The sequence below is a fragment of the Dipteris shenzhenensis genome, chromosome 3 (assembly GCF_047967505.1).
Source record: "Dipteris shenzhenensis isolate YYH24624 ecotype China chromosome 3, Dip_SZ_1.0, whole genome shotgun sequence".
Classification (NCBI taxonomy): domain Eukaryota; kingdom Viridiplantae; phylum Streptophyta; class Polypodiopsida; order Gleicheniales; family Dipteridaceae; genus Dipteris; species Dipteris shenzhenensis.
Window position 1 is genome coordinate 7,270,960 of NC_141598.1, and position 24,760 is coordinate 7,295,719.

The 24,760-nt window shown below is 40.2% G+C and overlaps 1 protein-coding gene across 1 annotated transcript; it reads right to left on the reverse strand.

Moving 5' to 3' along the window:
* Positions 1–6,590: 6,590 nt before the first annotated feature.
* LOC147903296 (uncharacterized) lies at positions 6,591–7,614 on the reverse strand. Its single transcript, XM_087372918.1, has 2 exons — positions 6,742–7,614; positions 6,591–6,711 (listed from the first exon to the last, which is right to left on the reverse strand). Exon 1 carries the CDS (start codon positions 7,522–7,524, stop codon positions 6,991–6,993), a length of 534 nt encoding a protein of 177 aa, XP_087229044.1. The 5' UTR covers positions 7,525–7,614; the 3' UTR covers positions 6,591–6,711; positions 6,742–6,990.
* Between the last annotated feature and the right edge of the window lie 17,146 nt (positions 7,615–24,760).

Consider the following 24,760-nt stretch of genomic DNA (forward strand, 5'->3'; position numbering starts at 1 on the left):
CTCCATCTTGTGTTGTTTGAGGAATTGAGATTTGTGCATTATGATAACAAAAACTAGTTTAGCATTGCACTTTGTTACATGAATCAATACTTATTAGAATAAATAAAATGAAACTAATCAACACACAAAAATACTTCCCTCATTTCATTGAATTTGACCATGGCTCTATGCACATTTTAACATCTAAGTAAACATGATGAAAGCATTCAAGTCAAATGAATGAATACTATGTCACTTTCCATTATGCCAATTGATTGCTCCATTACTCTGGAAGCATTTCTCTAGCATGATGGATTTCATTCCTATCTTTATAGACCAAGGTGTTGGTAGTGGCATTACAAAATTTAGATGCTATTGCAATGAATAACTTGAAAATTTCAAAAACAATTAACACCGATTTCATTAATTTCAAACTTTTTCCTCATTTTTGAATGGATCCCATAAATCCTTCCCAAATGAGAAGTTCATTTAGAGACACTATAATTTTGCATTCGGTTTTTGTTTTGATGTCCAAGGGTGGACCTCCATCCTTGCTCCCCTTCATTCCTTTTTTGTGTTGAGTCTTTAACCCTCTTAAAAATAGAAAAATAATGAAAAAGTAAGGAAGATTTGAAAGTTTTTAAAAGCAAATTTAAGTAATTTGATGACATTGCATGAGATTAATTTACCATGAGATTCCCCTAAAATCAAACTAATGATTTAATTTAGTCCATGTAGATTCGCTTTGCATTTGTATTTCTATTACTATTTACAAACATTTGCTGTGCATTTGTATTTCTATTACTATTGGCAACCATTTGGCTTTGCATTTGTATTTCTATTATTACTGAGAAACATTTGGATTTGCATTTGTATCTCTATTACTATTGACAAAACCTACCACATTTCCATACCGAATGTCACCAATAATGTGCAACATATCCTTCATAGAGACATTAGGGTCCTCTTAGATGGAGCACTTGTTTAGCCTTGGTTGAACTCTGTGCACAATTCTTTCCAATCTTAAGGGAATCAATGCACAAATAGGGCTAGGCTAACTCTATATGGATAGCATAGATTTCATAGTTCTTGACTCCATATGGATGTTAGCGATCCACAAGGACAAACCCGTCTAAGTTAGGGACTTTGATGCAACTACACATCTCTTCAAAAAAGTGTTACAAAGTTGGGGTCAGCAGGTTTGGAACTTGTTTGGAATAGGTCAATATGAGATGGAAAACTTGGCCAGAAATTAAGAGGGAATTTGCTCTCTAATTTCTTCTAGGAGCTGGTCATCGAGAGGACTGAATTTTGGAATGCAAGGAATTTGTGGAAAGGGGGTACAACCTTGGTTGGATTGGTAGATCCCATCTTTTTCTCATCCCTACACCTTCCTCTTGTATAGAGGAAATCTCTAGGGTCCTCCACTCAAGATGGAAACTCTAGGACGATAGCTACCATTGGAAAGCCATGTTCACAAGTATCTCGGCCAAGAAAATCCTAGAAAAATGCTCCACTTTACTTTGGCTCATATGTCACATAGCAGTCTAGACAAATGCTAGAGGTCTAGTCATTGGTAAAGGAGACGGCAACTATAAGAGGTGCAGAGACTGGAAGGATGACATGATCCACCTTTTTGTGGCCTGCCCTCATGCTAGAAGAGTTTGGAGGTTTGTACACATTCATATAGGAGAGCCTCTAAATTGGAAGTCAATTTTGCTACGTGATGGCCTCAAGGTTAAGCAAGAGAGCTGGGTTCAAATTAGGGCACATGCACTGTGGAATATTTGGATCTCTAGGAACAATTTCTAGTTCAATCATGTTGATACTAACCCAAAGATTTTCAATGACTCACATGATGAACTGCAAGATGAGATGGATGCATTCACAGTTAGAGAATAGAGGGGTGATGCCCCCCCCCCCTCCCCCCGATGCCCCAAATACCCAGTCCTGTTACAACTGATGCTCTTGTAGGCTTTCAGACTCCACCAAATACGTCAAAGGTCAAAGAAGAACCTCTCTAAAGTGGTGCTCCTCCCAAATGGATTGTTGAGACTTTTTGTTAGTGCTGGCAATAGCTTCATGTTTTCTGTTAGCATTTTATTGGGTATGTACTCTTAGAGATATGCTTTGAGTTATGGAATCCAAGCAAATAGCCAAGGACTGCTGATAACCTTTATGGTAGTGATAGTTATGTTTTGAAAAGACTCCTCCTGTGGAGTACTATGGAGATCTGAACATACAATATAATATCTTCTCGTATATAAATGCAACAATATTTTTTTGCTTAAATACATGTCCAAGATTACGGTAGTCTTTAGCTTATGCAAAGATTTTTGATTTGGATATAGATCTGGATTGACCTCAAAGTTGTTAGCTCTTGACTCCTCCAAAACCTTGTGGTCCTATGTTTTCATGAATGTTTGTAGCAACAATAGGATTATCTATTCTTGTTGCCTCCATACCCATATGCGCATCGTATAAAATTTTGGGTGCCATGTTTTCTTCTAAAATTATCTAAGATTGCTCATAGTTGTCCCCTTTTTTGGTGGTATGTCTTCTTCTACATTTGTTGCCTCCATCTCCTTCCATGGTTCCTATAAAGTGGAATGCAAAAAACATTTTTTCACATGCAATTTCTTGAAAAAACTCCAAACATGTACTATTAGCATAACTATTTAGATCACTTTATATGGCATTTTCCACAAACCACCATGGTGTAGGACGAATGGCACTGATGCAAGAGTGAGAATGGTCGTGGGTGCCATTCTCCCCCAATTTTCATAAGAATTATATATAGGTCATTAGCTTTTGAGTTATTTTATTTAGTAGTTGTGCCATTTCACTCACAAGGTTATGGAGAATGGCACTAATTGTACATGTCATATGCCCTCTCTCATCACCCCATGGGGAAGAATGGCTTGGCGGACAGCTTGGCGGACAGTAGAATCGTTCCATTCCCAACAAGGTATTAGAGAGCATTCCCACGAGATCCTAGCGTCAAAAGAGAAGCACATCGAGGGAGCACTCCTTTGTCATACTTTTCGCCTTTCTTTGTGATTTTGACGCTCATGTCACGAGATCTTTTACCTTCCCATTTGCTACAATCTCCCGAAACTCGAGGATAAGCGAATTCAATGCTTATTTCTCCTCAAAATTTCGATGTTAGCTAGAGCTCCACAAAATATGGCTCAAAGCCTTAAAAGTACGATTTTTGGTTAACGCAAAGTTCGACTCCGTGCTAGGGTCGGAATGCTCTCTTATGGAGAATGCTATTCGTTTGCTCCGTGTCCCCATGGGAATGTGTGTGTCGCAACACACGTAGAACCAACGATTGCGTCAAAACTCCCTAGTCTCGAGCCATAAAATAAGGTTTCGTAGGCGAAGTTTACATACAGCGGCAATCATTAAAGGAAGGAGGCCACGTGCGCACGCCCGGCCTTTCTCCGCAAAGCGCGTCGTCATTTCTGCATGCCCACGTGCTGCCCCTACCTACGTGGCGCTTCGCCACGTCGCCACCTCCTCGTGCCAGGTTCCCATTGGTTTTGCCAGATTGCCCGCCATTCCAGCCCCGTCAGATGCGACCCGCCACCCTCCCCCCCCAATTAAGAAAACCTTAACTTGCACGGTGAGATGCCTTTGCATTATCCGGTTGACTTCGTATACCGCGCCCCGGGAAAAAACTCCATTGTGAAGTCGCGTGCCTGGCAACGATCCCGAAAAAGCACGCACAAATCAGGTTTAGGGAGCTCCAACAGCCCTGAGAATCTGGCACGCCTAGATACAAAAATGTGCTCATAGCACATTGAGAGGATACCCATTCAATGCTTAGTTAGCATATTTGCTCCCCCCAAAACTTGGGCCTCGTTGATGACAGATCATATCGGGGGACCCTTTGATTTTGGGTTGTACACCACAAGCAAACTCGTGTCACATGTGGGCAAAAAACAAACGATAAAGTAACACTAGCCCCACAACCTACAGCCCTACTTTCGTATTAATAATGCACACAAACACTGGTAGAGCAATACCTAGGAAAGCTCTCTTAGGTTGTCCATGTATCTAGCATCAATTCCAATCACAAATTTTCAAAGTTCCATGAAATGAGTAGACATCTTAAATATTGGTGGACTATACAAAATGGTATAGACACTAGGGGAGAATAAAATATTAGAATTTGCTACTTTTTCATGGAATAAAGGTTGGAATACATACCTTTTTTGCTCATTTAAATGGATGCACTTTTACAAAAACAACAATTAAACTAGTTTTAGGTGAGTAAATCACCTCTTCCCAATCTTTACAAGAGAATTGAGCCAACCTCTCTGTAAATAATTGCATCTTATATGAATGTCTTCATACACTTCATGAACCAAGATGGTTTAAGGCATATGGGTTGAAAAACTTTAAGCAAAGAAGATAATGTGCTACGAGCACCTAGATTGAATTCGTTTGATACATTTCGATGGAACCAAAGCTTGATCTTCTACTTCAATGGGACTTAAGTTTAGCCACCATCATAAACCAACCTAGATGGATTGACCAATTTGTCTGCCTAGAAAGTAATCACAAGATATGATGACAAAAGGGTGGATGTACATGAATTGGTTCACGGAATCTACACAGAATGGATGGCAGAACTCTATACACAAACTCAAAAGTACAATAATATATGGCACAAAGAGATTATCACGGGATAAGCACAAAATCTTCAAGCAGATAGAATGCAAGATTAATGCACAATATGCATGAAAGTCCTGGTGAGGAGGTGATCAAAATGCAAGTGCACATACACAATTCCTAGGTGAAAGTAGGAAGTGCAAGGAAGGCAAGAGGAGAATAATGCCTCCAACTCAAGCAACACTTACCACAACAAAGAAGCTCAAGTGGTGCAACCGAATCAAATAGCTAAACATTACCATTGCCACCAATCGTAATGGAATCTCTAAATGCATATCGTAAGTCTCAGCATCAACCACCTCAATTTCTAACTTATTACTATACATATATAATATGTCTCCAAACCAGCAAAGATCCTTAGTACACATTCAACAAAGAAGAAGCATTGTTCAAACATTAAATATTGATTTGATGTAGAACAAGGAAAGTCAAACTTAGGGTCTAGATGTTCACCAAACATACAACTCTCAACGGGACAATAATCAACCTTACTACAATGAACAAGATCAAATGGACACTTGGACAATCAATGCCACATGGCTCATGTCAATTCATAAGGACATCAAACTCTCCTCCGTTAATCAATCAAGATAACCTTGAATCTCCTTTGAATAAGACAATCAAGATTCAAACATCCAATATATTTATGGATACTCTCTCTCTTTATCAAACATATTTTGCTAGTAATTAGTTTCATATCAATGGTTGATGCCATTGGTTTTGCTAGTAATGCAAGCAACAGGTTGCTGGATTTCCCCAAGTTTTGTGGTAGTTGATTATGTACATCATGAATAAAGTTCTGCCATACTTTTGTTCTTGATGGGTTTAGGGTCTTGAGGAGAAACTAATTTCCAACAATGGGTAATACAAAAGAGACAAAGCAGTAGTCGAGAGATCGTTATAATCTGATAAAGAGAAAGCAACGGTTGGGTGCAAGTTGGTGACTATGATGTTGCAAAGTCCATTCTCTTGCTTGAACAAGAAGCTATAATCTCTCCAACCATTATGCAAATAATGCTTTAAATTTGTCAAAATGTAAAATGTATTTTCTTCTTAATTTGAATGTAACTAGTCTTTCATCGAAAAAATCGAATAATAACTAGTCGTTCAACACAAAAGTATTCACTTATTAAAGTTGAGAATGTGTATAGTAGAATACTTTCTAAAGTTGAGATCGTGTATAGTAGTGCGCATGCTTTGACCATGGATTTAGAAAAATCCCCCCCCCTCTCTCCCCCCCTTCTCTCTCTCTCCCTCCCCAATTCCCATATAATTAGACTCTTACATCTATTAGTTGGATGGTGATAGATGGATTTAACGTGCTTATAGTGGTGTAAAATGTGTTTTTGGTGATAGATTTCACTGATGTATTTCACTGGAGTTACATGTGAGTTCCTATATGGACTCTCAATATCTAAGAATTTAGCATTGCTTTGGAGTAACTTCAACTACACTTGATGATAACATGCTTTTACCCTTTCACTTACAAACTTAAGTGACGTAGGTGAGAACAACAACAATCAAAAGTATACTTGCAAAGCCCGTTTTTATGGAAGAGAATAAATGGCCTTTCTAATGGTAAGCGAATTGACAAACCACTTAGTACTTTCTATAGCCCCATAATTAAACCTATCAAGAAGAGAATAAGTTGCCTTTCTAATGGTAAGCGAATTAACAAACCACTCAGTACTTTCTATAGCCCCATAATTAAACCTGTCAAACTTTATGCTTAACTTTTATTGGGAATCTGCACAGCAATATGCTCCTTTACTTTTACATGCCTATCACGGAGTAGTGAAAACGAAGAGGTAACAACATTGAACAGCTTGCTAATGAGTAGACGTGTAAACAAAACCACCTTGCAAAACTTATGCATTGCTAATGAGTAGACGTTTAAACAAAACCACCTTGCAAAAGTTATGCGTTGGTTTTCCGCCAATTGTCTGAGAGGACCGATTCAATGTTAACGAGCATCCTGCTCAATGAGTACAATTCTCTGCTTTACACGGGCTTCATCATCCGCCATAATCTATACCCTCTAGGCTCTAATATCTTGTCCTGAAATGACAGAGTGAGCACGACCTAGACAAACGTATACAAATTGAGTCTTCAATAACCTCTATTGTTGATTCATATATACAAAAATTGCAGACACAGTAGATAGCATCCTTGTGATTGATATCGGAAGAATTCAGAACCTCTATTGAAACAAAATGTCCACCCCTTACGAGGGCTCTATTCTTTGCAAATAAGTTCAGTATATACAACACTTCGGCCAGAAAGAATTAACTGCTTGTTCCCAATCCCGCCTGTGAGTGTATTACGACTTACTTAAGCTGAGGCAGCTTCAGCCTCGACAAGGTAATCTGCACTGATCACTCTGCTCAGCCTACTTGGTTGGACTTTTGCCCTCAGCGAAGGAAGAGATGATGTTGTCACACTTCTCGAAATAACAGCACGCCGCGTGGAACGTATCGGAGGGACCTGTAAGATCGGTTGAACTGAGTAGCTCCCAACGGTGCTCTCATCATCGCAAGATGGTTCCGGCGGACTGATACGAGGCGTACCAGGCCACTGCTTCAGGGTGCCTCGATGCAGACGACATCGGAAGGAGCCCACATGTCGGGTGGGGGAGCAGAGGCAAGTCCTGGGCGAAGTGGGAGACGAGGTGTTTTCTTGAGCGGTTCGTGCAGTGGTGGAGGGAGATGGGCGACCCAAAGAGGAGGTGGGGGGGGTACTCTGCGCGTCGTTGCGAGGGGAGGTGACGCAGAGGTCGGAGGAAGAGGAGATGGTGCGAGGGCTGGAAGCTTTGGAGAGGTTTCTGGCCTTGACGACGGTCTGGAAGATGGAAGAGGAGGGATGCATGGTGGCGAGGCAAAGGGCAGCTGGCTATGGAGAAGGGGAAGCAGACTGCAAAGGACGAGGACGGTAGATGAAGGTTTGGAAGGCAGCTATAAAAAGAGCCACCACGAGAAGAAGAAGAAGCATCCAGCTTTTTGCATGGCTCAAAAAGCCCTCCTTTTAGTCTGCTTTTGCTTTCTCCGCAAAAACACCCCCTCCACATGTCATCCCCTCGACGTGGCACTTCCTATGTGGATTGCCACAAGGAATTGCCTCGCCCTTTTCTTGCCGAGTCATCTCCTCTCTTTCTCTATCCTCATCGCATCTCCTCCACCCATGCTCGCTCGCCCTCGCTCATCGATCGCCCTCAATTTTTAGACATCACCGACTCTGATTTCACCATCCATAGCTTTTTGCTCTTTATGAAATTCCCCAATACCATCATTATCCACCCTTGTGGCCTCAATATAAATGATTCCCTCTTTGCACATAGCCTTTCCAAGAAAAGGGCATCTATATTAAGAATCAAAAAGGGGAAAATGCTTACGTGTCAAGCTCAATGCCTTCTCCTTTAGAGGGCATTCTCACATTGCCCCAAAGATTGCTGAAGTTTGGAGAGACGGGGATATGGGATGCAAAAAGGATGTCCCTACTTTTTCGAGTGTAGAAGGAGAGAAACAACTAAATTTCAGGTGGTTCAGACGATGCTGATTTGCTTTGTTGAAGCGAACATGATGGAACCCATATTTCTACGCTTAACATCACCTTTCTTCGCAATGCTAATCGGACGTTTTTTCAATCCTATAAAGGTGGCCAGAAGGTCTCCAACGCCCTTTTTTCAGAGCCCTGAAATGGAGGAACAATAAAAATCCCCTCACTCCAATCGAAAGAGGCTATCCAACTTTTTAGGGCCTCAGCATATTATAATCTCAAAAGGCTTTTCATTTTTAGGACACATCTCTTGATATAAAAAAAAGCCTGACTAAATCTTCACTTTCTTTAACACTTACTCTCAAATAGATGAAATTGAGTAGCATCTTTCGTGCATCTATGCCACTCCTTTCAAGAAATCTTGCTCATGGCTCACTAAAGTATAAAAGTGATTGCGTTTTTAATAAAAGTCACTATGACCATGACCTTGATGGCTTGATTAGTTTTGTGACCTTTCAAAATATAACAGAGCCTCATCAAATTGGATTTCTTGTATGTCCCTTCATCTACATATTTTCCATAATATGTGAGGTCCAAGGGGGGGGGTCTTTTGGATGAGGGGGGCTAAAACAAAAAATACACGAAAATATTAAAACCCATCTCCTTTGAAATTGATGTAACTTTTTCATGTGTTACCCAAATTTCAAGGTGTAAAGACATATTTGAAGCTCTTTTAGTGTAGAACACAACCAAGTAGACATAGTTCTATTTGCCAGCGTGGTGATCATCATAGATGTCCTTCTGTAATAAGTAGAAATAGGTAACTCCATAACTCCAAGAACTAGCGCGGTGGTCGCTCCAAGCCAACCTTGAATTTTCTTGATCTGCATGGGCAAGCTGCCTGTTGACAGGTGGCAAAGCTGCTACAAAAGGCTGGGCCATGACAGGTGGTCAGGCTAGAGACTGCACTACGGCGATGTTCAGAATGTCTCATTATTACACCAAGAACTAGCGCGATGGAATCTCCAAGCCAACCTTGAATTTTCATGATGGGCGTGCTGTCTAGTGACAGGTGGCAAAGCTGCGACAAAAGGCTGCGCGATGTGATAGTTGGTCATGACACAGATTACGTTGCACGAAGTAGTGCAGAGATGCACGATGTAGTCAAGCTAGAGACTTGCCCTGCGTGAAGTAGGGCAAAGCTGTCGTGTGTCTGCAATGTTCATAATAAATAGGTTGTGTCTCATTATTCTGCTAGTGTAGCATCATGACGTCGGGAAAATTTTCGACGAGAGTGCGGGTCCGCCCCAAATTCCAAATCTCACCCAAGAGTGTGTCACGTTGTGGCCCCAAAATGGCCCCGAAAATAGTTCCACGATTGGCTACCCAAGCAAACATTGACCCTATGTACCTTGAGACAAATAATGTATATACACTATTCAAACTATACTTTACTTTTTAATGTTAGAATGCTAACACTCGTTAATAATGTTACAATGAACTTGGTTTCTCGAATGATTTGATAGAACGAACCAAGCATGCCATTCTAAAATAGTGAGCACTTTTACTATATCATAATGAACATAGCACTACATTAATTAAATAGAGCATGAATGTTATGTATGCAAAGCATGACTGGCAATCATAGCAATCTGTTTACGAATACTCAAAGGATTGTTTATCAAGGTGTTCTACCCATGTGCAAGCAACAAACAATGTGTGTGTGTGTGTGTGTGTGCGAGAGAGAGAGAGAGAGAGAGAGAGAGAGAGAGAGAGAGAGAGAGAGAGAGAGAGAGAGAGAGAGAGAGAGAGAGAGAGAGAGAGAGAGAGAGAGAGAGGAGGGGGGGGGGGGTTGGACAAATAAAGAGAGACATAGTGCAAGCACCTTCGACATGTTGTGCCACTTGAGCACATTTAGTTCATATGCAATGCGATGCACATTGCAACCACCTACCCAAACGTTTGGAGATACCTGCTTAAAGCCTATGTGTCGACTTGCTCAACTAGTTGGCATTGTCTAAAAGTTTAATTGTATTTTTTTAGATGTATCTCCATGCAACCACTGTGGTGGGTTGTTGGAGCTGTTTTAGTGCTATTTTGGTCCTAAACCAAGGAAAATGTAGTCCTGCTGTACTAGTATTTTAGTTCTTGTTGCAATAAATCCTAAATGAGGGAAAAAGTATTCTAAGCCACTGCTGTGACTAGAGGCCCGATGGTGCCATACAGATAATCAATTACAATGCATCGACTAAAAATTGAGCAAAAGAGATTACATCTACATCCATTGAAAACAATTTATACTGAGAGCAAAAATTGAATATAAGATCTTACATTTTTTAAAACTCAGCAATTGCTGAGAGCCTTAGAGGCCAAAAGATTACATCTAGCGAGATCAGCCATTGTTGAGTGGTTTATATAAAAATTAGCAATAGTTTATAGTGAGAGCCTCAAATTGAACAAAATAGATTACATTTGTAAAAACTTAGCAATTGCTAAGAGCCTTAGAGAACCAAAAGGTTACATCCAGCGAGCCAAAGGATCGTTGAGAGCCTCAGAGGCCAAAAGATTGCATCCAGCCATTGTTGAGTGGTTATGAGCCTCGCTGAGCAAGAGGATATTTGTACAACTCACTATTGCCAATTGCTGAAAGCACGAGGATATTTGTACAACTTAGTATTGCCGCCAACCTAGCTTGCTGTATTCGATTTTTTTGGGGGAGTCGATGGAGGAGATGATGGAGAGGCCGAAGACCGTGCACATTCCCAGGACTCAGATTATGGCCCCCCAACAAGACCAGAGTACTCTTCTATGAAAATCATGAGCCCCTCATTAACGTTTAGGGGGAATCGATACCTCACATCCATATAGAGGCCAGAGGTGTGCATGCTATCCAAGCTGGTGACATGCAGATATGGGGGGAATCGATCGAGGGAATGAAGAGATTCCACAAGAGCCAGCATTTCCAATCCTAAAGAGTGCAAAACAATTACTTTATACGAGAAGGCAGACAAGATTGGGATCACGTTGCATTGAGGGGTGATAGTAGTAATAGGCATGGTGAAAATGAGTGGGTGAGCAGTGGAGCGGATGAGCAGGGGAATAGATGAGTGATGAGAGTTGGAGGAGAGAGCATGGAGGAAAGTAGAGCAGGGACAGAAGAGAGCTGAAGGAGGGTGTGTGGAGCAAAGTAGCAGTGCAGGGGCGGATGCGAGCAACGTAGAAAAATGCCAAATGCCAAATGCCACGGACCTTATATATTACAAAGTTTGAGCCACCGTGGTGATTGGAGGCCCGATGTTCCATCCAAATAATCATGACTGTCGCCTTGATTAATCAAAATCTGAGGAGGGTGCCATCCAAATAATCATGAGCCAGTTTTAAGTGAAGTAGCCAAATGACAAATGCCACGTACCTTATCTTAATCAAAGCTTGAGCCACCGGGGATCATCTTCTTATTCTCCCTTTTCACCCGGAGGCCCGGTGTGCCATCCAAATAATCATGAGCCATTTTAAACCACCACCTTAATTAATCAAAATTCGAGGAGGGTGCTGTCCAAATTGAATTAGGAGCCATATTAATTGCAAGCCACCACAGTGGCTAGTAATTAACTACTAGCCCAGTGGAATCTTAGGCACCACCCCAGATGCCACCTTGCCACCGATGGCAGTGGCAATTAATTATGACATGGCTAGTAATCATGAAGCAGATGCCAGTTCATTGGTAATTAACTAGTAATTAATTATGGTAATTAACTACACTCTACTGAGAATGCAAGCCAGATGTCTGGTAATTAGTTGCACTCTATTGATCATGTAAGCTCGGTGGTGGTAGCTGGCAGGTGAATAATTGTAGGCCACTGCGGTGGCTGGTAATTAATTGCCATCCCGGTGGAATCTTAGCCACCACGATAGACGTGGCTGATGAGAGCCACCACCACTGGGGCAGTAATTACCACAAGCATAAATCATGAAGCCTAATCACCTCTAATCACTCACTACCATGCACTCTACTGAGCATGCAAGCCTGATGACTGGTAATTAAGTGCACTCTACTGATCATGCAAGCCCGGTGGTGGTAACTAGTAGGTGAGTAATTGTGGGCCACCTCGGTGGGTGGTAATTAACTACCAACCCAGTGGAATCTTAGCCACCATAGACGTGGCTGATGAGAGCCACCACCACTAAGAAGTAATTACCACAAAAGTAAATTATGAAGCCTAATCACCTCTAATCACTCATTACCATGCACTACACTGAGCATGCAAGCCCAGTGACTGAGACGTGGCTGATGAGAGCCACCACCACTGGGCAGTAATTACGACAAAAGTAAATCATGAAGCCTAAACACCTCTTATCACTCATTACCATGCATGCACTCATTACCATGCACTCTACTGAGTATGCAAGCCCAGTGATTGGTAGTTAACTGCACTCATGCAAGCGTGGTGGTGGTAAATGGACCAGTGGTGGTAACTGTCAGGTGAGTAATTGCGGGCCACCACTGTAGTGGCTGCTGGTAATAAACTACCAAACCGGGGGAATCTTAGCCACCACCACAGACATGGCTGGTAATGTTTTATGCCACCACCGATAGCTACCACTATCGGAAGATGGCAGTTGACGTAAATCCTGAAGCCTAATCACTCTAATCACTCATTACCATGCAAGGTAGTACTATAGCCTTAAATTAATCAAAATTCGGGCCAACCATTGTGGTGGCTCTCACCTTGATAGTTCCTTGTAGTCTGGCGACAAACTTAAGCCTCCGCTTTTCCATTCCCTTCATCATTTTGTCTTCTATCCCTCTTGACCGTTGCTTTCTCCCTTGCACTCGGACTGCAAACTTAAGCCTTCAATATTCCATTTCCTTCACTGCTTCGTTTTCTATCCCTCGCTACCTTTCTTTATCCCTTACACTCTTCTTGCAACTTCTATCCCCTCTCATAATGGATCCCTCTAGACACACCAAGATCCAAAACGTGTCTGCGCAGTTTGAAAGCTCCTCACATAATCTTTCCTCCCACTCTACACAGTCTACGAGCTCCTCACACAATCTTTTCTCCCCCTCTGTAGCACAGTGCAAGAGCCTGATCTTGAAATTGTGACATCTAGGAGCTCCTCACTCACTCTTCAAAAGCCCAATTTGGATGCTCTTAGCAACTTCACCAGGTTGGTACAGGAGGGCAACGTGAAGGAGGGACAAATAGTTAGTGAAGGTCAGAAGACTACCATCACTGAAATCATGATTGAAAATGTGCCAGGCATTCCTAGAGGCAATTTACAAGCACACTTTGTGGGGAGAAGCAATGGAAGAGACATGATATTCTATATGTATACCCCAACACTCAGATTAGTAAATATGGTGGAGTCAAGCTTTCTAGCTTGCCAACAGACCTCCAAGATGTGCTGAAGAAGACAATTCACATCTTTCCTGATATGAGAGGGACCATGGAGTTCTGGCAGGTTCAAGCAATAGTAGAGCAGCTGAAAGGACACGATGTCTCTTTCTCAAGGGTGATATCCAAGAGCGTGATAACCAACTTCAATGCACCTGATAACATCTACCCTCAAAGGGATTTTTGAGCAATCCGATAAGAAGATGTCTAAAAACCAGAGCGGTGATGCAGGAGCTGCAAGAGAGCTTCATGACCAGGAAGGATGGAGCAGAGAGCAGCCACGGTGGAGAAGACAATGAGGTATCTCTCCATGCCAGGAAGGATGTAGAGCAGCCACGGTGGAGCAAGTTGGTGGTAGCCACAGTGGGGGTTGTTATCTAGAACCACTTTCAGAAAGATTAAGCTACAAGACCCTGCAACAAGATTATGATAGGGTTGTGCACAAGCTTATAGTGGCTTTTAAAAAGCAATCGATTGTCATGAGAGATTTCGAAACTAGAGTGGAAGTCCTGGAAATTGCCCATGTTGATGCTATTGAGAGAAATTTAAGTAGCTTCAAGAGATGCTGAGGGAAATAAATGAAGCTATTGCATGGAGTGAGCAGAGTGGAGGAGATGAAAGAGAACATCTGCAGCCTTTGATTGAGGGAGGAAGGAATCAAGGAGCAACTTCTTCATGTACAGAGGTAGACTGTGGTATTGATAGTCACAATAGTTAAATCGAATGCCTATCATGTTATGTAGAAGGGTTCAAAATGCATGATCTACCATACCCCCATCATAGATGACTGCATGATCTGATGGCATGCATGCTATCACCCTATGCATGTTTTTTGCTTTGGGGTTTTTGTGCATGCAAGCTTAGTATGCAGAGTATGTAATGTGCCATTGCCCAGGTCATGGACATATCAAAAAATGTGCGAGAAAGTAGATGTTGTAGCTCAATTTGCCATTTGGGAAAAAATTGCAAAAGACAAGCAGCTTAAATTGAAGAACGCCAAGCCCGACTACAAAGAAAAGGAGCTGGAAGGGATGAACCAACCCTCGGGGGGGTCACTATGTATAAACCCTCTACACCACGTGCGTTCAAGGCCTATTTCTAAAATCCCTTATCTGTAAAATTTCCATTAATAAAATGTACCCCTTTTCTATACAAATCTGTAAATATTTCCCAAAACTAATTTAAATAGTCCCTTATGTATATTTATTCCTGTAAATTTTAGAAATAAAAAATATCATTCTGTTGAACTCACATGATAGGGTTACATATGATGAGTGACCCCCCTGAGAACCAACCCCCTTGAGGAAAAAAGCAAGAAGGGCGAGCCTACAACTAGGGAGCTCAGAGTAAGGAAAGAGGAAGTGGAGGGGCCGGGCCCTTGAAGGGAGGAGCCATCCCCCTTCAGGAAAGGAGTAAGGAGGGCCAAGCCTGCAATTAGGGAGCTCAAAAAGGCAACCTGCTCAAAGCAATGTGGAAGTAGCCATTGGAGGGAGGAACCCGCCCCCTTCAGGAAAGGAGCAAGAAGGGCCAAGCTTACAATCAAGGAGCTCAAAAGCGACCTGCTCAAAGCAATGTGGAACCATCCCCCTAAAGGAAAGGAGTATTTGAGATGTAATCTATTGAAATATTTAACGTTCTCCAAAGTTTACTTGGGCAATGTATCTGTTTTAGGATAACACTTTGCAGCAATGCGATTCATTCTAGTATAGCATTGGTTGGTTGCTGCTTGGAGGTTGGTTGCACAGTAGGATATTAACTGCCACTAGCATGATGGTTTGCTTCTATTATATTAACTACCACCGGTATGGTCGCCAGCGCGGTCGTTGGTTGCACACTAGGATATTAACTACCACCAATGTAGTGGTTTACTTCTATTATTATTATTACAAGATGAATGGCATACAATTCATTTGTTTAGGATTTGTAGATTAGTTATGGGATTTTGTATTTCTCAATGTAAGCGCAGTTATTATTAATATATATATATATAAATATATAAAATATTAAAATATTTTCCAAAGTGATTGAAGTGATGTTTTCTCAGCTATGTGAGTAGATAGTGTCCTTTGGCAGGCCAAGGACCATAATATGAAAGATTTTGATTAAATTGACTTGAAGATGTGGTTGGATAATGCTAATGAGAGAGGACGAGATGTCGCTATGATGACGGTAGCACTTAGTATAGCAAGAGAATGCTTTGAGTCTGGATAGAGTCAAGATAGGCCAAGGACCGTAATGGCATACCAAATATCTACATATATCTATATGTCTGTATATATGCAGTATTATAGACAAAGTGATCAAAGTGATTGAAGCGATCCAATATTATAAATATATCCAAAGTGATCGAAGCGATGTTGTAGAAAGATTGTTGAAATTTGCATGCTCTTCAATACAAACTAGTGAAGGAACAAAGATGGAAATCCATTGTAGCAACGACATTTCTTCAACCTATTGTCTTGCGGAAGGTGAATCCATTTTGCAATGGGTCCCTCGGCAACTCAAGATTGTCATACATGAGATTGATCGATTGGAGGAGGAACTTATTGTTCCACAACATCGACCCAAGATTGTCATTTGAAATATGGATCGATTACAGGAGGAACTGTGAGAAGGCCTTCAATATTATAAGGACCCACAGTTTGAGAAGTACGTTGTTGAAGGCTCCCATTGTGCTCTATATCGTGCCACTATCCTAAAAGCCTAGTGTGAATATAAAGTTATTCAGAGATGGCACACTTGATCTCTTGGACCTTCGACTACTCTTTTTTTTTTTTTTTCACCCATCTTTTTTTGGTTTTGACTTCAACCTCAAACCAATTCAAAATCTATGAGTAAACCTTGGATATATATTACTTGGGTATTTTTTAGGGGCTGACCACCCATCTAATACATGATAAGTGGTTGCCAACATGGTGGTTGGTTGCACACTAGGATATTAATTGCCACCAATGCGGTGGTTTGCTTCTATTACTACAGTATGAATTTCATACTCATTTGTTTAGGATTTAGAATTCATTTACATTTCATTCGTTTAGGAGTTCACATAGATTCTTGTGACACCATCTTGGTAATTAACTGGTAATTGACTGTGTAATTACCTATACTCTACTGATCATGTAAGCCCGGTGAGACTAGTAATTAATTGCACTCTACTGATCATGCAAGCCTAGTGGTGGTAATTGGCAGGTGAGTAATTGCAGGTCTTCACATAGATTCTTGTGACATCACCCCATATATTTGTGATTCTTTTTGTAACTTCCATGTATGAAAGTCATTGCTCACACATTATCTTTGCATATCGTTGCTAGAGTTCCAAAACACTCACAGAGAAGACTACCCACCTCAGCCAAAAGATGAGAGATGGACTTGTTAGGTCGTATGAAAGAAGAATGAGAAGGCCGGGCTCAATGAACTCTCTCCCTATTTAAGTACAGTGTGGACACAACTAAGAGCCCATTCTGAATTCTAGTCCCAAAACTCTATAGACCGATCCACCTACGACAAATCTATGGCATACACAAAAGACTTTGGAATGCTCATATTCTATCTTAGAACACTGTTGGATGACCTCCGTGCAGAACCAAACCCGGAGAAGAGGGAGGATAATAGCTACAAGGAGGACATGCTTCGCAATTGGCTGTATGACTTGGAGCCACGACGACAAAGCCGATGAATATTAATTTTCATGGCTATCGTTCTTCCGGCCCCTTTAAGGTACTTGTCAAGCTCATGATGTAGGTTTCAATTGGTGATGGTGGCACGAAGTTGTATAGAGCACCAAGAACAAGGACCCCATGCAAGAGGAGGAGTTACTACAGGCATACAAGTCGATAGAGGCAAGCAAGCAGTTGGTGGTTTGATTGTGTAATGAGGTCTTGTTGCCTCTATGCCAACATGGACTTAGGTAGTATAGAATGTGTATGTAGAAGTTTCCTCTGTGCCAACAGGTCTGCAATAGTACATCAAACTAGCCTAATGAGCTTTCAGATGCTTGCCTATAAAGAGGTTGATAAGATAGTCGGGAAATTGGAATTTCCTTGAGTCGTAAAATGTCATTGTATTTTTGTTTTAGTAAACATCTTACAGGCAATTCTTGGACATATGGACTTCTCAGACTGCCATCATCCGTGATCTATGGTGCTCATAATACCTAATTTTGTGTTAACCTGCTTCCATGTAATTACTTAAATGTCCCTAAAAAGACCATTGGTTTTTTAGTGTCAATAATATGTGAGCATAATATTTTGTGAGAATTTGAGGCAGTTCAGTCGAGTTCCTCTATGAACTGAGTGGATGGGAACTCAGGTTGAGGACGATGAGCTATATGATACTCTTGAGAATGTAACTACTGAATGCTATGTGCATTGGGATGGTGATCGCTATGTACATTTCAGTTGCAAAGTTGGTATTGATTTCATGCTAGCAAGTGGACAATCTGCTTACCCACGGTACAGAGCAGACTGACTAGTAGAACCTATAGAGTGAGTGGAAAGGCTCAAAGCTCAAAACATCAAGGTGAAGTTTCATAATTACAAGGGTATGGATGATGAAGACCTATATAGCCATTTACAGAGCTCTTTATCATATTAATGGTGCTACTATAGATGCAGAGTACATGGATTATTTTCCTTGTACTTTGATTAAGGGTGCACAAAGGTGGTTTAATCAATTTCCCATTGGATACTTTGCTGATTGGGATGCTATGTCTGAAGCTTTCTTACGAAGGTTTCGACAAGAGATCAATGAGGAAGATGTTTAAACTCGATTAACCAAGTTCAAACAAAATAAGGGAGAATCTATTCAAGAGTTCGTGTTACGAATGCGAGCTCTCATCAATTAGTTGTCAATTGTACTTGATGATAAGTCTATGTGAGCATAGATGATCACTGGATGTTGAGTCAAGGAAGCCAAAAATTGTAAATCCAATCCAAACTTATGAAGAACTGCTTGATCGAGCAGTTGCTTTGGAGAAGAGTGAGGGTATCAAGGGTAAATCAAAGAAAAAGGATGTTGGCAGTGATAATGATGATGCAGTCATGAAAGGCATAGAGAAAGCCTTGAAAGAATTGGGCGTTCAAGGAAATCCGGGTTCTAACAAGAAATGGTGTGGTAAATGTTCCAAAAATGGTCACACACATGATCAATGTAAAACAAAGTACTACAATACTTGGACCAAATATGGGCATGATGAATATGAGTGTTGGTTCAATGGTAAGAATCCCACATTAGCTACACATCAAGTGACTATTGATGCAAAAACTACTAGTGGAAAGCCACCTCGACCTAATAACAAAGGTAAAGGGAAAGATGGAAACGAAAAGATTGATCCCTCAAAGTTCAAATGCTATTGCTATGGACAAAATCATTACAAGAATGATTGCCCCATATGGGAAGAGCATGTCAAATTTTTTTGGAATAACATGGAAAGGGGAGAAGTAGATCTTGCATGTAGGTAAGTCAAAGCAGATATGCATGACAAAGTGGATGCTTAGGTAATTACTCAGTCAAAGGGGTTTGCAGTTTCTTTCAAAGATAAAACAATGCCTATTGATGTGGATTGGAAGGCACAAAAAGACACTGCAACTAAAATTTCTCGTGAATTGAAAGGTAAACCTCCAGCAATTGAGTTGTCACCTGAGCAACCAGTTACTATCACTGAGGCAAGTGAGTCTTCAAAGTCTCAGGAGCAAGTAGAGAGGATGGAAAATGCTACAATTACTAGCATAGAGCTAGCCCAAGGGGGGATTTTTTTTTTGGTGTGCTTTTTCATTTTTTTGCAAGCATTTTTTGAGTTGTGAATGGAAAAGACATGAAAAGGAACACTAAAAACATACACCTTTGTGAGCTTAAGAGTTTTCTTGTGCTATCTCTATTTGAGCCTCAAAGTAAGAATTTTAGTAGCGAACAAAAAAGAAATGAAATTGTGGGACCCACAAACCTCCTTTTACCAAATTCCCTCTAAAAAAAATTTCTGCAGCTCATTGACTTTTTGCTATCCATATGATTGATCCATTTTGCACACAAAATGGTCAAGGCACGACTATTTAATATGATGGTAATGATAATTAATGCACATGAGTAAAATGTTTGATAATACAACCAATAAATCATTGGTCACCTTATAACCATTATGCACACCAATGATGGGTCACCTTCATGGCACCATGAGCAAGAATAATATTGTGTGATGGATCCCCAAATCTCAGCTACTAGGAATTGTGTTGGTGTAGCCCTTGGCCAATCTCTGGGGCTCCTTTTCTTTGTCTTTGTTTAGGAAAATCTTCCCCTTCACGTGAAGCTAATAGGGATGCCTTTAGCTCTTTTAGTATCATTATTATGCTCTTTCTGAAATTATTTAATAATATTATTAATAACTACTAAGTATATATGTTCAAAATATCGATATACAATGATGGTTGGCAAAACATTATGTCCATGTTAAGTTCAAGCTCTTATGAAACAGATAATTTTTAACAAATTTTTTGAATATGTAGAATTTTGACACTATAACATGAGCAATGGCTTTGTTCATATCACACCGATCATTTTGACTACAAACATGACCATGTTTGGAGTCAAATTTACCAAGTTATGGCCAAAATAAGACTGGCTATCAAAGCCCCCCAAGCATGGCCACAAATGGCTTTGTTTGTATCACACCAATGGTTTTGACTACAAACATGACCATGTTTGGAGTCAAATTTACCAAGTTATGGTGAAAATAATACTAACTATCCAAGCCCCCCAAGCACGGCCAGGGGCTGCTGCGCTAGCTATGGACTAAAGAGAAGGCCCTTCCCACAAAAACTGCTCCATTTTAGTGTCTCCTAACTTCTAAGAAGGCAAGTAAGCAGGGCATACTTTCAAGTATGTTAAATGATGTTTTGAGTAGTGCTCTTTATTCAATAGATAGTCTTGTGACAGTTTCTTGCAAACATCTTTCTTTGGTCTCTCATGATCTTTCTTATATTAGAGGTAGCATCATGGGGAATATGTTATTGGGGATTCATCTTCTTTTCTATTTTTTAATGCAATGAATCAAAGAGTATCCTGAAGGACTTGATTGTGTAGCTACTTGCTATATGAAATATGATTGCTCAACATCTTGTTGCTAGATGTGAGATAATTATATATTTTCGTTACTTAAATGTCAGATCCTTCTTGAATATTGGTTTACTATTTTAAATTATAGTCCTTACTATTTTTATAAATAGTCATAAAATTATTTAAAAAAATACTCCTTATCTTAGAAAAGGAATACTTCCTTTAGTTTTGCGGTGAAAATATAGCCATTCAATCAGAGAATCAAGACACCCATTGGAAAGTGATGCATAGGCATAGTCATATCAAATCTAGCTATATATAAACATTATCCCCTATGCAAATATAAGGCAAATAGGACCTCTCACAACTCATCACCAATACCAACAAAAACAAAAAAAGATTCCTTACTATTTAAAAAAATAGTCCAAAATATTTACATGGCATACGAGGAGCTAATTGTGACATGTCAACATCAAAGGACATGATGCTATATATTCCATCATAGGTCTCTAGAGTTATAGGAAAAAAAAATACTTCACTTAGGGATACTCTCCATGGATATCTTGAGGGAATACACAAGGTGTGGGAGTATGTGGACCGTTGGCTTGTCGTAAAGAGTTTAAAGGAATATTGATCTATTTGTCAGTAGAATTGTCCCTTGAAGACATAACACCCCTTTGCAATGATAGTTCTCCAATCATCAGCATAGTCCTAATTAGATTTCTCTTTTTTGCAATGCATTTAAGCATATAAATATCTGGCAATGGCACCAATGTGTGAAAACCCCAAGTTTCCACATGTGAATTGTTGATACATTTGTTCCAAAAACCATGCATGCAGGCATCAGTGGCAAGTGTCTAGTACGAAGACCTATTGGATCACGTGGGTTGTGTCCACAAAAAACATGTAAAGAACATGAATTGGTAATGGCTTCATAGTTCCTCTTAATCTCCCTATTCACATCTACTACCTTTATCTCCCAAATTACATGAGCACATTTCTCTTTATTTGGATGCATAAGAGGCTACAGCTCCCTGAGATAAGTTGGCTTGTAGGAAAGCAACAACATCTGTTGCACACTTCAAAGTAGCCCTACCTTTCTTTAGCTATTTTTGTGTTAGTGCTCTTTTTATAATAGCACCCGCTCCATCATGCTCTCCCTTACCATGCCTGCATGCAAAGAAGTTCCATGTCATCTCCATCCATCATTTCTAGCAACAAAATAGAAGGGCCTACAAGACTTGAACTCTGAGGCAACCCCATGTTAGACCAAACCCAATGATGTTTCACCTCAACTTCTTGTTCATTTAGCCACTTCTCATGTAACATGAAACAATGCTGCACAAATAATGTGTCATGCTGCATATCATATGAAATGAAGAAGTGGACTATTTTAATAACTTTTCCAATAGTAAGTTATACTCACAAAAATTGAAACCTGCACAGAATGCCAATGCATGGTCTAGATCTCATTTTGTTCTTTGAAAGCATAGTTTTTTGCAAAGTCTACAACAACCGAGACAACCACATCATCTGAAAATTTCAAAATACACTCCTTGAATTGAAACCCCTGCCATCAGGCTAAATAGTTGTGCTTGATGAAGTGCTTCATTTTGCTCTTCAAGAACTCTAGAAACTCCCAATACTTCATCTCTTTGTGTAAGAGATCTTTCTTCTTCTTTTTGTTTCCTTTCTTGTCTACAACTTCCACATATTCAGATACTTTCATAGTAATAGTCTTCCCTTCCTTTATTATCTTTGAGGGGAAATTTTCCACCTTCTTTATGCCACAATCCTTGCATTTACCGAGAGTAAACACTCCCTCTAATGGAAGGTTGCACCTTTATAATTTGGGTAAATCAATGACTCCCACAAATGAGTTACACCTTCGTAAGTGTGTAGAGTAGATGACCATATGCTGCTTGTGTCACACTACTACAAACTATGCATTTACATTATCAACTTACATGGAATAACAAACTTCTAACTAAGCATGAAGTTGAAGGCATCTTTCAAAAATGACATCTACACACACGATTCACAACAACTTGTGTAGCGATTCTTTAACTTGCACGCAAAAAAGGGCTTCAATTATTCAAATGACCACAAAAGCTGAATCTTGCACTCTAGATTTATCCCATTTAAATTGGTAAAAGACCTCAAATATGCAAGTACTTGTTAGCAATTGCAAGTGTTGACTACCAATTGTAGGATCTCACTCATAGGCCAACCAGCATTGTAGGTGATAATTAACATAGTTGTAGGTGCACCAATAGGTAGTGTAGGTGAAACAAGCATTCCCTGTGCTAACAAAAATTGCAAGTGCTACCAGCCATTTCAGGTGCTATAACAAGCATTGCAGGTGCTAATTAACATTGTTACTAGGTGCACTAATAGGCATTGTAGGTGCTAACAAGCATTCCAGGTGCAAACAAGCATGTGCTAACATGAATTATAGGCATTGCATGTGCCCACATGCATGTGCAAGTAGGCATTGCAAGTGTTAGTTTGCATAGTAGGGGAATAGCAGGAATGGCAGATGTTGCTTTATCAAGATTTGTAGATGTTAATAGATGTTGCATGCACTAATAGCATTGCATATGCTGTCAATGGTAGATGAGAGTGCTAATTAGTAGATGCTAACAAGTACTGCATGTGCTAATAACTAGCACATGACAATTTAGCACTACATGTGCTAATGAGCATATGACATTGCATGTGCTAACATGCATTGTAGGTGCTAATTAGCATAGTTAGTAGGTGCGCTAATAGGCATTGCAGGTGCTAACAGTTATTGCATGTGCTAGTAGGATTCTAGGTGCAAACAAGTATTGCAAGTGCTAATTAGCATAGGTATTAGGTGCACTAACAGGCATTCTAGGTGCAAAAAAGCATTGCACAAGTACTAATTAGCATAGTACTAGGTGCACTAATAGGAATTCTAGGTGCTAACACTCATTAAAGGTGCTAATTAGCATAGTAAGTTGGTGCACTATCAAGCATTGCAAGTGCAAGTAGGCACGTGCAAACAAACATTGCAAGTGCTAAGTAGCACAATTAGTAGGGGCACTAGCAGGCATTGTAGGTGTTAATAGTCATTGCATGCACAAATTACACTACATATGCTAACTAGCATATGTCGTGGTAGATGAGAGTGCTAATTAGTAGGTGCTAATAAGCACCTACTGGTGCTAACAAGCACTGCATGTGCTGGCTGTTGGCATATGGAAGTGGTATATGAGAGTGCACTAACAGCATTGCATGTGCTAACATGCATTCTAGGTGTTAATTACCATAGTTAGCAGGTGCATAGCAAGCATTCTAGGTGCAATAGGCATTGCATGTGCTAACAAGCATTCCAGTTGTAAACAGGGATTGCATGTACTAATGAGCATAGGTAGTATGTGCACCTCGGGGGGTTCACTTCACAAAATTTTAGTGTACCACGTGCATTCAAAAGGAAGGGTATTTTAATTCATCTTTTTGGAAAAATTTAATACGATTACAATAACAAGAGGGGTTTTTTAATTAAACTTTAGAAAAAAATGACTTAGTTCATAAGCAAAGAGGAGTGTTTTTATTGTCAAAATTTTTTCACTTGAGGGTTTTTTTAATACCCCTTGAATGCACATGATAGCTAGGGTTTCTTAGCAGTGCACCCACACTAATAGGCATTCCAAGTGCTAACATGCATTAAAGGTGCTAATTAGCATAGTAATTTGGTGCACTATCAGGCATTGCATGTGCTAAAAGGCATGTGCAAATAGGCATTGCAAGTGCTAATTAGCACACTTAGTGGGGCACTAGTAGACATTATAGGTGTTAACAGGCATTGAATGCACTAGCAACACTACATATGCTAACTAGCATATGTCAGTGGTAGATGAGAGTGCTAATTAGTAGGTGCGAACAAGCACACTGGGGCTAACAAGCCCTACATGTTCTAACTAGCATATGGCAGTGGTAGATGAGAGTGCTAAATTAGCAGGTGCTAACATGGATTGCAGGTGCTAACAAGAATTAAAGATGCTAACAAGCATTGCAAGTGCTAGTAAGAATTACAGTAGAGCTAACAAGAACTGCATGTGCTAACTAGCATATGAGAGTTCTAATTAGCATATTCTAACAAGTGTTAATAAGAATTTCAAGTGCTAACAAGAATTGCG